The 15,252-nt window shown below is 46.8% G+C and overlaps 1 protein-coding gene across 2 annotated transcripts; it reads left to right on the forward strand.

Annotated features, from left to right (window-relative positions):
- Positions 1–51: 51 nt before the first annotated feature.
- LOC119431977 (uncharacterized) lies at positions 52–13,205 on the forward strand. 2 transcript variants are annotated; one of them, XR_007463695.1, is made up of 3 exons: positions 52–1,701; positions 11,258–12,460; positions 12,497–13,205. XR_007463695.1 is itself a non-coding variant. In XM_037699414.2 (2 exons), exons 1-2 carry the CDS (start codon positions 281–283, stop codon positions 12,201–12,203), a joined length of 2,367 nt encoding a protein of 788 aa, XP_037555342.1. In that variant the 5' UTR covers positions 52–280; the 3' UTR covers positions 12,204–13,205. The 2 variants fall into 2 exon arrangements, 1 of the variants encoding a protein (XP_037555342.1); XM_037699414.2 differs by having other exon boundaries at positions 11,258–13,205.
- The last annotated feature ends 2,047 nt before the right edge of the window (positions 13,206–15,252 follow it).

Consider the following 15,252-nt stretch of genomic DNA (forward strand, 5'->3'; position numbering starts at 1 on the left):
TGAAAATAAATATTATTGTTTCACATGAAAACAAACGACGTCATGACTCGTGTAGCATGTGACAAGGCGTGTTCGTCTGCAGCGGCAGGGCCACTGTAGCAGGGCCAAGGCAGCGGCGTGCTTGGATTGCTAGAATTGGAGCTATTTGTTACGCTTTAATTTCCATGGAAGCAAACTAGCAAAGTCTGTGGAGCAAGCGTAAGCTTTGCCTCTGCATGGACCAACGCGCGCCGACTCGCACATTTAAGGGTGCTTGTGGAAAAGACTCCTTGACACACTGATGCTGACGCCTTCGACGCCCTCTGTTTACATTAGTCACCCAAGATATACGCTATCGCATGCTTCGTTGTCGGGGCCACGAATTCACAGCGAACAGATAAGGTCGACCGGCAGTCAAATTTGGAAGGAGAGATTGACAGAAGGCCTGAAGACGGTCCGAAATATGGAGGCGCACGGTGTTTGCCAAGACGGAATGCACGCCGCCGCCGAAACGGTCAGCGGTAATTGTGGAGAGCCATCTCGAAGCGTCACTCATTACATCGACGACCGCGTCCGTCATATCCGCGGTGTCCTCGCCCGTAGCGGCATCAACTTCGACAGGGCCTGCACCGACGGTGCCAATGGCGACTGCTGGCTGTCCGCAAGTTTGACTCCGTGGAACAAGCTCCTCGCACCGCTGTGCCTAGAGCTCATCGAGTTGGAACCGTCGAAGCTTTGTCTTCGCTCCATCAACGTCGATGGCCGGAGCCATCCTGGCGTGGACGCTCTGTACGACGGCGCGTACATCTTCACGTGGCTGCCAAAGCAGCACGCGTGCGTACAAACAATATGTCTGGAAGATAACGTCCTCTTCCAAAAGCCGGCGTACGCGCTCAAGCTCGCGCTTGGCGAGAGCGCCCGCTTGCGTCATCTCAGGCTGAAAGGCGGCTACTCGACACCTTTCAGCGAGCGCGACCTGTCCGAGGGCATGAAGGCGTTGACGGCCCTCGAGAGCTTCGAGTTCCGCAAGCTGGACATCGCCTCCCACAAGCTCGCCATTGACATCGCGTTTCTTCTGCGCAGAAACGGGGACCACCTTGCCAAGGTAACTTTCGAGCGCAACATATTCTCGCAACGCAGCATTTCCACCCTTCTCGCCGCGCTCGTCAAGTGCAAGGTCCTGGCCGAACTTTCGTTTGACCACAACGACATGAACAAGGCCAATATCGCAGCGATGGCCGTGGTAATCCACTCCTGCAAGCACCTGAAGAAGCTCGCCCTTCGCTACAGCTTTGGCGGTGGAGGACACATCGGCCCCATCGCAGAGGCCCTGCAGTGCAATGCGTCGATCGTGGAGCTAAAGTTGCACGCGTGTCAGACATCTTTGGCACCGCTCTTCAAAGTCTTGGAAACAAACACAACTATGAGGCTATTAGACCTGGACTCTTGCACGTTGTCCGCCGCCTCTACGACACCCCTTGCCGAAGCTCTACGCTGCAATAAGGCCCTGCAGTCGGTAGCGCTGCAGCACTGCAGTGTGGTTGACAGTGGCGCCGTAGCGCTTGCCAGTGCAATCGTTGAAAATGTCGCGCTTGAAACGTTGGACCTGTTGCACAACAGGGTTAGCATAGGAGGCGTCACAGCTTTCTGCCAGGCTCTGAGGAAGAATCGCACTCTAAGGAGAGTCGCCATTGGACCCTTTGGGGCTACAAATCAGCAAAGGTGCGTAAACCGAGGTGTGTGAGCTATGATCGCAGTCGCACGTCGCAGATGGACTGGCGGATTCACATTAGGTACGTTCGATTTGCCTGCACCACCTGAACCGGTTGCCGAGGTGCTGCACCCTGCCATTCATTTCAGCGGTGTAGCAATGGCACCCTCTGAACCACACTGTTCTTTTCAAAAGGTGTAGAGCTTTGTTCATGATTTTGCTGTACCCACTCCCCTGTCGGTGCCGTCTTGGTGCAGGCGTACAGGTGCGAAGCAGCAGATGACGCAGCACATGGGCGCGAGCGCTGTTAGAACCTCGCTTACGCACATCTGCTGTGTCTACACAAGCGTGGGTTTATTTATGCCCCAGAAGTCAATCATACCTGCAGTTCAGGACCTCTTACGCACTCCATGCACAATGCTCAGACATAACACCTGCACTGCTTCTGCGCCTTGGCATTCATTCCGTGTGTCGAGCTGTGCCTGCACCGCAGAAATCGAGCTGCGCAATTTCTGATCTTCTCATGAACCGCCGTGAAGTGCTTCATGGTTGTGCAGGCGAATCGAATGGACCTATTGAGGTAACTGAATCTGCTTGTCGTTTAGCAAAGTCTTTCTCTGCAAGTTGGCACAGGTTATCATGCTCCTGTGAAACAAATGGAAACTGAAATGCTAAATATGTGGGATATTTTGAAGACAAAAACTTTAATACGTTGGCACATAAGATGCTACGTTTAAGGAATTGACACATTTCTTTTCATGCCTAAACTTCAATTGTTACTTTCTGTATGAAGAGAGCTTTCCTTTCAGCATCCTGTCTACATTTCTTTCACTTGCACTTTACGTAAATGTAACAAAGTTTGAATGTTGAATGAATGAATTCGGGATCAGTCTGAAATCAGAAGGTCTTTATAACAGTTCCATGAGGACTCAAGCTGTGGCTATCAGCAGGTATTGATGGATGGACTTGTAGGTTCTTTTTTTAAATATTTGGTTGGAATCGCTTCCTACATAATTATCGTCTCACATCCGTACTGCCTCTTTTCTAATGTTGCTGAACGCTTAATATATCGGAGATTGCATTCCTTCACTTTAAAAAAAAAAGTTGTTTGTTAACAATATAGATTTCACAATTTGTTATAATGTTTCTTTGCAAAAAAAAATGTGTTGTTTGTTAACAATATAGATTGCAGAATTGGTTATAATGTTTCTTTGCATTCTTAATAGTATAAAGCTTTACAATAAGGGCCCCAAAGGTCTTTGGGGGGTTAGCATTGGTAGGGTTGGTAATATCGAACGGATTAATTGATTAAAAGTGTCCCGCAAGACGATTAATCTTCATCAATGTCCATCTTTCATTTAATCGACTTAATCGCTTAAACATGTTCGATTAATCGCTTTCGAGAGTTTGACAGGAGTTGCAGGAAAATTTTGAAATCGTACTAGAATGCCGGAGCACGAGGAGTGACTGTGCGCTGTGGTATGTAGAGCGACTCAAGTCCCAAGTGATGCCGAGCCGAATGCTTCCTCTCTCTTCACCCACACTGCACACGCCACCATGCCACCCGAAGCCCGATGCTTGAAATGCCCTCGCAATTCAGTGCATACTATAGCAACCCAGTCATTGATTGTCGTGTTACTCCCACTCCACTAAAGACGTGGCACAGCATGCGCGCCAGTTTGGAGCACGTATTTGACGTAACGGTGAAGTTCATGTCGATTCCAGCAAATCTGTAGCTTCCAAGCATCTATTCTCGCATGCTGGTTGTATGGCCATTCAAAGAAGGTGTCCGTTTCACCCGAACATCCCTGCCACTTGACATTCCTTCGCTCTGTAGAAAAGAACATGTGGCTTAAAATCCTAAACCATGGTTTTGGGGTTGGTGTTGCAGCAGGCGGGGGGTTAGCCTGGCATACATAGCCAGTAATTGTTCTGCCCGAGCCTCCTATTAGTTGAGATCAGGGGTGTGTCACCAGTTGTCGATGAGCCCCATGTCTCACAGGAAGGCAATCAGCACTCGTTGCACTCTCTTCCTGATTGCCGAGGGCCCTCCGGGGAAAACGACCTCTTCAAGGGCCCTGTGTGAAAGACCACACTTTTGCAGGCTGTCGATCATCGTGTTTCTTTCTGTGTTGAACTGTGGGCATAGCCAAATTAAATGTTAAATGTTGCGATATCACCACAGAAGGCGCATAAAGGGGAAGCGCGAAGCCCAACCTTGAATGACCAAGCCGGGCACGCGGAGTCGGTTCTGATGCAGTACAACAGCGTTGCTTCCTCGCGAGTAAGTACATGGATCACACAGGTTTGACGTGGAGTCTTGTGGATCGCCCTAAAGTGATTGCGGATTGCATCCTTAGAATTCTAAAATATGCTTGGTGCTCTCACTTTTGGGACACATGTCAGCGCTAGGCGTGCGAGAGCGCCAGCTTTTTGTTTGCTTTAATTCCTACGTAGGATGCGATCCATTGAAATTTTAGGTTACAACATTCCTTGCTCATTAGAACTTTGATCTATGCTAGAGATTGCCTTGTGAACTTCTCTCGATGTAGGCCAAGATGTAATCGTTGTAATGCTGACTTTGAGTCCGTCAGCACCACAATATCTCGTGCAGAATAGGCCCGTAGTTATTGCAAGGCCACGGTAATTGCGGTGCTTTGTACTGTTGTAGAGGAAACTATGCGATCAAGGCAGCCAGACCATGATACATCAGAGGAGGGTATGCAGAATGCCGCTGCGCAGCTATCTGTTTGTGCACACTCCAACCCGTCTGTGTACGCTTGTAGGTGGCTTTGATACGCTGTGCTCGAGGGTACAGTCAAGGAACTTAGCTTCGGCAGTTGGAATGGTGCATTTCACCGGTAGCCGGGGTACATTGAGGCTGCAGGTAACGTTCAAAAAAGACCATGGCGGGTCGAGACTACTCCGTTTAGGCCATTCCAATCCTAAGAATCGGAAGGTGTTGAGCGCCGCATGAAAATTGGAGCGAGTTCTTGTTCTTGGCCGCCGGAGAAGCACCGTGCCTGCGGGGGACTCGCCCAGCCTTAATAGCTGCTTGAACAAGGCCTGTGGTACCAAGAGGTGGAGCGGAAGAGACTGCTTCATTAGTAACCTTCTTGTTTTAAGTTTCCTGAGGAACTCCCATCGCTAAGCGAAGTCCCTTTCTATATACTGCCTGGAAGCGTTCGAACTGACTCCTAGAATTGAATATGAGCAGCAGCGTTCAGTTAAGCATGGACATTGGATTGTTTCCCGAACGTACACCTGCCAAGCGACGAAGTATGTTGGCTCTTGGCACTGATGCAGTCGCAACACCTTCGACCACGCGTTGCCACAGTGCCTTGCTGTCTATGGTGACGCTCAGCAAACGAACACTAGTTGCACGACGCTGCATTACCTCTGATATCCAGCGTCAGACGTGTTGACTTCCACCTCACTCCACTAATTTTCTTTTCCCCTGTGCATATTGCAATTCCTTGCATATTTTAGTTGGACTTCACCTTTCACTTTTGCCATTTTATTGCGATAGCAAGTATATGGACACTTCAAGCGCATTTCTACCGTCGTCGTCGCCGTGAGGTTCCGTATAAAGTCCAACGGCGATAAAATCGTCGCCGCGCACCATATGCTGTATGTGCGAGTGAAAGCGCGCGAGGGACGCGCGCTTTCACGGAGAGCGATCGTACGGCGGAGAGCAAACGCGATGTCTTCCGTGGGAGGCGTCATTTAGCTGTAGCACCAAATGCGTATCTTGCGACCGGTCGCAAGGGGAATTGGCAACTCAATCTCCCACGAGAAAGGAGGAAAGCAATAAGGCAGCGCGGGAGGGAGGGGCGCAGCTTCTACTCTGCCAGCAACTGCGTACTTGTACTTTGCGCGTCTGAGGGCTGTCGCGCGCACTAGAGCACTGCACGGGCCGATTTTTGCGGCCCGGTCCCGGCCCGGGCCCGTTTTTACATTGGGCGGCCCGCCCGAGCCCGATCAAAACATTTATGGCGAGACCCGGGCCCGGGCCATAATCTACGTTACCCGCCCGGCCCGGCCCGCCACCCCTTTACCTTAAGCCCGAGCCTGGCCCGAGCCCGACTCTAAACTGGCCTGAACCTGGCCCGAGACTGAAAAATACATGTTTTTCAGAGTTGAGAATCCCGAGAATAACTCGAGAAAGCCCGAGCCCGGCCCGGGCCCGCGTCAAAAAACCTGAGCCCGGCCCGGGCCCGGGTCAAAAAGCACACGCCGTGCCCGAGCCCGGCCCGAGCCCGTGAGAAAACTGCTCTACCCGGCCCGGCCCGGGCTTTCAGGTAAGCTTGAGCCCGTGCAGTGCTCTAGCGCGCACCGTATCTTGAAAGCGATCTCCACACAGCTCTTACCTTTGTATGCGCTGTGCTTTCACCGCTCAGTTTCCGTTGAAGCGATAGACCGCGCTTCAACGACCGCGCAAAACTTCGGTCGCTGCTGCTGCCGCGCTTGCTCACGCCAGCGTTTTGACAGTGGTTGTCTGCGCTCATCGAGTGTAATCTATTTGTTTGCTTGTGCGTGCTGACACCATGCTTGATAATTCACTTAGTATGCGAATGTGTCCAAGCTTATACAGCCGCTAAAAATGCTATCCTTACTCCGTGTGGCTCTCTACTAGTAATTTGCTATCGCAATTGATGCTTCGCCTTTTCGGGCAGAACTGTGACTTTTTTTTCTTATTTCTTGTTTAACCGTATTGCACAGTGCCATTTATCTTGTTTAATGCTGCTCTAAGGGCCATTTTATAAGATATAGTGCTTAAATCTGCAAAGGCCACTAGGTAATTTTCAAAGGCCAGTAGTGGGAACTCTATTTAGTCTAACAAATTAAATATTAAGCTTTATACACTTGTATTTCTAACTTGGTTCCACCTCTAAAACATTAAAATAGGGTCCTAGAAAAGTACATAACTGTGTTTCAACCTTTTTAAAGTGCCCGGCAAAAATTTCGATTAATCAATTAATTGAAGAAAAACCCTGCATTGAAAGCGATTAGTCGATTAAAGGCTCAGATTATGAATGATTAATCGTTAATCGAATAAAAAGATTAATCGACCATTCCTAAGCATTGGGGCATGCACGAGTGAAGAAGAGCTTTAGAATAGGGCTTTGCGTTTGCGGATAGCATCTTGCACTTGCAGAGCCACTACTGCGTCAAAGAAAAGCTATTATAAATATTAAAATAAAATATACCATTTTATGATAGAAGATTAATTTTGACTTCCACGTTTTCGTGTTTAATTACAATTTAGAAATTTATTCATTAGCAGCAAGCAATTTGTTGCACTTGGTTTTGAGTAACCATGTTTATGTGCCTTCACTAGCCAAGTTAATCCGTGTTAGGCCTACGAGCCATGAAATCGGCAATCGAATTTGGAATCCGTGGTGCCCGTTGAATGAATCTGCATTACACACGTTAGTTGAGAGAAAGCGATAACTGCACTCACTTCTCCTAGCTTCCGAACTTCACGCGTTACCACGAATCGAGCCAGGTTTAGTCCTACGTTAAAGCCGTCGCTTCAATGGGTGCCACCATGTATGTGGACACGAAGCTTTTGGGGCATATTTTGGGGCTCCCGCTAAATCGGTGAAATATCATGCCCAAAGCAAAACCCAAACACAGTTTGTGTCTTTGTTTGTGGCTCAATTTCTGGCTTCGACGCTATTTCTTTGGGGCCCCTATTCTAAAACTCCCCAGCGAAAGCAACTCACAGGCACACTCAAATCAACTTCTTGGAGTGTGTTTTCGGAGTTATCCGAGTGAAATGTTTGAGTAAAAATATCAGGTTTATTGGCCTAATTCGGCGTTACATTATCACCTGCTGGGCAATGCAGCAGCTATACTTTTCCCTTACTCATTCTCGGCTTATGTATTGCATTCTAGTCTGGGGCACCTGTAACATCACGGATGCAAACAGGCTGCTTTCCCTACAAAAACACACATTCGGTCTAATAATATTGCACAGCCTAATACACGCATCACTTTTTCGTGTGTATAATGTGATGCCATTTCCAGATTGTTATAAACATCTAGCTGCGCCAGTCTTTCGGAAAATAAGACAAGATATCTAACATCTTGTGACTTTTTCCTGAACGGAAATATTTCGCATAATCTGACTGTTGCAGCACTTGTCAGGCCAATAAGTCGCACATATTTTGGAGTACAGCCGATAAGCAACCAAATTGTTTTACCATGCAATTAGCATCCTGAAATGAAGGAATATGCAGAACGAGACCGCTCACATATTGCAAATTAAGAAGAAATCTTCCCAGTTTAAAAAAATGTCAACTGTTTTTCATGCAAATAGAAGATATACAGCTGTGTATTGTTTCATGACATATGCGCCAAATTTAGTACAAATGCATGTGTCTGAACTCTTTTATTAGTGTTTCTTTGCTGATGGCTTGCTTGCTTTTATTTAAATGTGTCATGTGCTGTTTGAGTCACATTCCTGTACGACTAACACACACATTGTGTGTACTTCTCCACGAGCGTGACTTAGATTTGTTTTGTGTGTACGTGTTTAATTTTATTGTCAAATGTACAGTCTCTGTACATAGCATATTTTATTTTGCTTTCTGCATTGCTGTGCCCGTCTTAAGTGCAGTATGAAGATTGGACCCAATCGGGAGACAGATAGCCTCCTTTTGAATCTCTTCATGGGAATCTCTTCACAGACAGCTATCGTCATATGGTTCACATTTCATTTGCTCTATGTCACGCGTGTGACACTACTGTAGCCGGAGATCTTGTACCGGCACACGCTTTCAAAAGTGTGTCGTGTGCCAAACTTCTTCCTCTTCACCCTGTGTTCCTGACCTATAAACCAACAAAAGATGCTTGCTGCCTGTCATTCAGTGTTGGCCGAAGGCATTTATACAGAAAGTTTGCGCTCAATACCGAAACTCGGCATGAGAGAGAGAGAGAGAGAAAGCACTTTATTTGCACCCGTCAGAGAGTATGGGTGATCGGGGTGAGACGCAGCTCCCCCTTTCACCGCCTACCTCCCCCCTAGACGTCGGCCGGAATCAGTTGGCTTCCGGCGGCGGCCTGGGCTTGACAGATGGCTTGTTTTTGGGCATGTTCTTCCTGGCTATGAAGGGAGGATTCCCATGACTCTTGGTTCCCATGTAGACCGTTTAGCGCTGGGCAAGCCCAGAGCATGTGATTTAGGGTCGCTATACCTTCACAGTTTTTGCATTTCGAAGAGTGCACCTCAGGATGCCATTTATGTAGGATATACGGGTTTGGGAAGGTACCCGTCTGCAGTTTTCGCCAGATTACTTCTTCCTTCTTTGTGAGAGATCTATGGGGGGGAGGAAAAGTTCTCCTGCCCATTCTATAGTGTTGTAGAATTTCTCTGTAAGTGGTTAAGTCTCGCTTTTTGGACAGGGAGTAGTATGCCTGCGCTGGGGCCCGGTGTGTAAGTCCTCGGGCGACCTCGTTGGCGATCTCGTTCCCTGTGAGTCCACTATGAGCGGGCGCCCATATTATTCTAATTAGGTCATTGGGTACGTTCTCCTTGCCTGCTTGCAGAATTTTGGCGGCCTCTTTGGACACCTTACCAGTGTCATAGGCTTTGATTGCAGTTTTAGAATCGGTGATGATTATTCTGGTTGATGGGTTTGTGATTGCCAGGGCAATCGCCGCCATCTCTGCCTCCTCTGGTGAAGAGTGTCTCACGCTACAGCTCGAGATTAGCTCACCTTTGTCGCTCACTACCACTGCAGCGTAGTGCCCTTCTGGGTACTCTGCCGCATCGGTGTACACTACTCCTTGTTTTTGGAGGAGGGAGCTTTGGAGTCTTTGTACTCTGCTTCTCCTGCGTTCGTCGTTGTATATTGGGTGCATGTTTCTTGGGATGGGGGGTATTCTTAACCTGTTGGCAATTTCTTTGGGGATGGCGGTTATCCCCTCTCGCGATTCTGGATTCCGGTAGCCCAGTTTCCTAAGAATGGATCTGCTCGTTTTGCTGCCGGTTAGTCTGACATATTGTGCCGTGAGTTTCGCCTCGCATATTTCATCTAGGGTGTTTGAGACTCCTAGGTTGAGGATCGTCTCGGTTGATGTGCACGCTGGTAAACCTAGGGCGGTTTTGACACCTTTCCTGATGAGGATGTCTACCTTGTCTCTCTCTGCTTTAGTTGTTTTTAAGTACGGGATAGCGTAGGTGATTCTGCTAATGATGAAAGAGTGGACAAGTCTAAGTAGGTTCGCCTCCTTCATCCCCGCATTTTTGTTTGCTATCCTCCTGAGGAGCCTGCAAGTTTGGTTGGTCGTGGCTTCTAGTCTGTTTATTGTTTCAGTGTTTCTCCCATTTTCTTGTATCCACATACCCAGTATCCTGATCTTGTCCACCCTTGGGACCGGGGTGTTGTTGACCAGGAGCTGGATATTGACGTGCTGCTTGCTCATGATTAGCATCTCCGATTTTTCCGGCGAGCATTTTAGCCCTATGGGTCTCAGATAGCTTTCTGTTTCCCAGATTGCCCTTTGTAGGGTGTCTTCTATTTGGCTATCGCTCCCCCCTCTGTCGACCCAAAGAGTGAGGTCATCAGCGTAGAGAGTGTGGCAGAGGCCCTCTAGCTTTCTGAGTCTTTCTGGCAGCCCGATCATTGCAATGTTAAAAAGGGTAGGAGATAGCACCGATCCCTGTGGTGTTCCCTTGTTGCCCAGCCTAATGTTGTCTCTGATTGTGCCCCCGATTTCTATGTTCACTGTTCGGTCCGTGAGGAAGCTTTTAATATAGTTGTATAGCTTGCTGCCTACATTCAGGTGATTGAGGTGTGACAGGATCGCTTGATGTTTTACGTTGTCAAACGCTTTGCTGACGTCCAGTCCCACTATGACTCTCGAGTCGCTAGTCTTCCTTTCCAATACTTGTTCTTTGAGTTGTAGCATGACGTCGTTTGTGGATAGTTGTTGTCTGAATCCAACCATGCTGTCTGGATAGAGTTCCTTACTTTCCAAGTATCCGTTGAGCCTGTTCTGTATGACGTGCTCCATGAGCTTGCCTACACAGGAGGTTAACGATATTGGCCTAAGGTTCTCTAGTTTGAGTTCTTTCCCTGGTTTGGGGATGAGGACTAGCTTTGCTTTCTTCCGGTATCTCCCCCCGCTCCCAACATTTTTGCATGAATGCCGTTAGTTGTTGGAGGGAGTTGTCATCGAGGTTTCTAAGCATCTTGTTGTTGACCCCATCTGGGCCAGCCGCGGTTTTTCCTCTGAGCTTGTTTAAGGCAGCTTGGACCTCTCTTATAGTGATTGGTTGGTCGAGCTCCTCGTTGTTTGCGCCACTATAGTGGGGGAATGTTTCGGTGTTTGTTCCCCCTATGTACCTCTCTTTTATCTGGTTGATCTTTTATCTGGTTGAGAAAGTTTGCGCTCAATACCGAAACTCGGCATGAAAAAAAGTGTTTTTTCTCTCGTATATTGCCCGTAGGCAACATTTGTCAATAAAAGGTTAATGCCAGTCTCATTTCACAGCTCAACATTTCAGTGCTTGCATGTGTGTAGCTACATTCATAACAGCTTTATTTTGCATTACAGGAGGGACTTGGCTCATCTGCTGAACCAGTACGAGTGCTATGGCCGCATCACACTGTCATGGGCCGACGTTGATTTGGCACCTCTGACAATAGCGTTGGCACTGGACTCTCAGTCTCCCCTGGAACTCGACCTTGGTGAAGCTTGCGAGCTCTCCAGCTCCCTAGTGTGCGCACTTTTTGAAACTCTTGCCAGCAACGCCGTGGTCAGGGTCTTAAGGTTTGAGGCACGGCACTATGAACCTCTCAAGGCTGAAGCACTGTGCAAAGCGTTGATCTCCAACCAGTCTATCAAGATACTGGAGTTGCAGATGGGCATCAATTCGTTTGAAGGTTCCATGCTTGTCGACGTATCCAAAGCCCTGCTTGTAAACACTTCCGTGACTGAACTGATCATACACACACGTGAAATTGGCCTTCGCGCTTCTAAGGCATTTGCCAAAATGCTGACACAGAACAGGACCCTGACGACGATAGAGCTTTACTGCCGGCATTTTGAAACAAAGCGACTGGAGATGATATCTCGGGGAATGATAGAGAACAGGGTTGTCACGTCATTCACGTTTGGCAACCCCTTGCCGAGAAATCGTTCCACGTTCCGTCTTCACGAGGCTCTCAGGCGGAACATGATGCTGCTCAACATGGCGGTGAAGTTTGTGATGCAGACCAACGTGACAAAGTGCTGTGCCCGAGCGTTTGAGATGCTGCACGGAACTTCTTCGTTGGTGTCGCAGATCTCCAAGGTATCTGGGAAGCCCGAACAAGACGTCATGGCGGCAGTTGACGCGGCGGACAAATACATACATTCGCATTACCTGTACCTGACTGGAGTCGTCAGGTCTTCAGTGAAGTGTTACCCCAGCACGCAGACGCAGGCGGATGCACTGAATGATTACTGCTGGCAAGCAATTGCAGAGTTCCTCAAGGTTTCTGATGTACTTGATGAATGACAATCTCTTGGTGCTATTCCACGTGCTTGGTCAATTTATACTGCTTTGTATTTATGCGTGCTATTACTTCCGTATGTAAAGTTGCCCAGCGATTGTGAAAGTGCTCACTGAAAAGCCTTATGCAAGGGACCTTTCAGTACGTTGTATGAGTGCCAGTTCCTCAAGTTTGAGGAACAAGCATATTGCGATGCTATTAAATTTGAAGTTAAATGTTTTAAATTTGAAAAACTTTTTTTCGAATACTTTTTTTTTAGTCTGTCACCCTTTTTTAAAGCTGAACACGTACCTGAAAGCACTTGTTACAAAGCTTGTTAATGTAATGTATAGTTCAGAACAGGCACTTTATAATTGTACTCTCCCGCCTGCACTTATCTTGTCTGTATGGTTACATTTGGCTATAAAAAGTTTTGCCAAATGCTGTCAGTGTTCTCTGCATGACGAGCCATAGACTATGGCTTGGCAGTGGTGACGTTCTGTTGTTTCTTAACGTCGGATATTAAGGCTCAATTCCAAGTTGCAATAACCCCATTTCACTGAAGATCTGGTGCAAAAGTATTCTTGCGCACAAGCTTAGTTGCACTTCAAGAAGGGCGCTGTGGGACTCTACTCTAATTGAGAGTCCTCTAGAAAGATGCATCTCGGAGCTTAGCCGTCAGTTTTGGACCTGAATGATCGTCAAAGAGAAGTACTGGGGCAGCCCGGTCAAGACTTCGTTCACTTGGTGTATTGTGGAAACGTACTTTTGAAATTTACTGTCGCTGAGCTCAATGTGAGTTACAAAACGGGCATACATCCGTCATTTTTTTTTACTGTGGACTATAAGAACTATGGCCACTTAACGCAAATAGACAAAAATAAGGGAAGAATGGGACAAGGTGAGCTCTCTTATGGTCTGTAGCAAAGTATGAACCGACCAGCCCGGCAATCGGCTAGCCTAGCAGAATGTATGTGCAACAGCCACTGTTACTTGAATATATTGTGAATAAACTTAAGAAACGTTTATTTCTTGCAGTGCCCTTTCAGTGTTCCTTCAGAGCACTGTCTGCAAATTTTGAATTTTGTATATAAGTCAATATGTGTAACAAATTTTTACTATTTCAGCCAATTTTAGTAATGTCTGAGTGCATTATTTTTAATTTCTTAAATTGGGAAGTCTAGCAAGCATTACTGGAATAGGAGTACATATTGCAGCTAATAGAAGTATGGTTTGAAAAAAAAAAAAAACCTGGGGACACTGCGACTTGCAGCTGAACTTTGATTTAACTAAGATGACTGAACTAAGTCGAGAGTATGACGGAAGCCCTTTGGTCGGGATGATGTATACTTAAAAGGAAGAGATCCGGACACTGACTGAAATGGTTTGGAAATATATTAACGTTTCAGCTCCCCCACGGGAACCTTGTTCCATTGTGAACAAGGCTTTCGTGGGGGAACCGAAACGTTAATATATTTTCAAACCATTTCGGTCGGTGTCCGAATCTCCTCCTTTTAAGTAAACTAAAATGACTGGACCTGAAAAATTTTTAGTTGCAATCGAAGACAATTAAAACCGGTTTGAATAGCATAATACTCAATCGAGAGTAAAAAAGATTTTTGCCTGCCTGGTCTCTGACGGACCAAGAAATGCTGGAACAGCTGGTACCATCTGGTAGAGCCAATGCCAGGATTTCAATGCTGAGGCACTGCAACAGGCAGTTTCGGAAAAAGGAAAATGGTCCACCTCAAATCGACATTCTAATTAGTTTGTGGTAACAATACTGGAATAATATTCTAGGCGTATTGAACCCCCCACCCCATCCTTATTGTGCACTCTCTTTCACTTTGGTCCGGCCCAAGGCTGGACCTGGCCAAAATGTTGGAAAATAACAACCTTTTCGCACAGATGTCTTCCTTTAAGTAATTGTGCGTGACTGCATTTGAATTTTGGAACAAAGCCTGCCCGTATTATTGCAATTACTTTCTGTGTGCACCTAGTTGCCATGAAACGTCTCTCTGCGTGATCAATTAGCATTGACGAACAAGGCATTTAGCCATGCATAGTCACCAGCACATGGTGGCACATTTGTTCTTCATTGCAAGCTTTTAATTTTATCTTGAAATGGTGATGATTGGTCTGATTGCACTTCGCTCTTTGTCCAAAAGGCCTCTGAAAAGTTTGTCCAAGAAGCTCTGTAAAGTTCACCAGCAGCTTGTCACTTTGTTTATCAACATAAGAAGGTTATGTGAAAATTCCACCAGTTGTGTAACTGTACGGAAACCACGACGGAATTCATGTTGAATATTAGAGAGAAGGTAATTGGATTCACGGTATTTTAGTATATGCTGGTGTATAACGTGCTCTATTATCTTGCAGGAATTCGAAATAAGTGATACCGACCTAATTGTTGTTTTCACCAGATTTTTAGAGGGACAGGACTTTGGGTACCTTCCAGGAGTGGGTACAATGCCTGATGTCAATAGTTTGTTTAAAATTGCAGCCGAATGATGTAAGCACCAGAAAGCTGTTTGGAATATTGTCGGTGCCTGGGCACTTCTTGTCTCGGTTGAGCATCAGATTCAGGGTACCATTTTCGTTTATTATAACATCTCTGATAGCAAGCTCTGGATTAGCGTGTGTAAATGGCGGCAGAATGTTATCACCTTGTGCTAGCATAGGTTGGAAGCAAACATTGAAAGAATAAGCTATAAGAAGATCTGGACATCCGAAGAAGAAGCTGCTCATCTTGAAGCGCGTCGCGCGGCCAAGTGAGAATCTGCGCATCAGCGGCGAGCCGATTCGGAATACCGTGCCTAGCAGCACTTAGCATTTCCTAGCAAAACTTAGCCAAGTCTAGCAAAACCTGGAAGAAGCTAGGTCGATCACCAGCTCTGCTGTTTACTCCAGCCTTGCACCACTAGAGCAAGCTGTCCACATTTTTTTCAGACAGATCAGGAATGGTTCTAAATTCTGATATAAAATAAACTACAGCAGTTTTGGCTGGCAAGATAGAACTCCAGAATGTATGTGAGTTATGTTATAATAATCCTTGTAATTGAATACGAAAATAGA

Source organism: Dermacentor silvarum, chromosome 10 (genome assembly GCF_013339745.2).
Source record: "Dermacentor silvarum isolate Dsil-2018 chromosome 10, BIME_Dsil_1.4, whole genome shotgun sequence".
Classification (NCBI taxonomy): Eukaryota; Metazoa; Arthropoda; class Arachnida; order Ixodida; family Ixodidae; genus Dermacentor; species Dermacentor silvarum.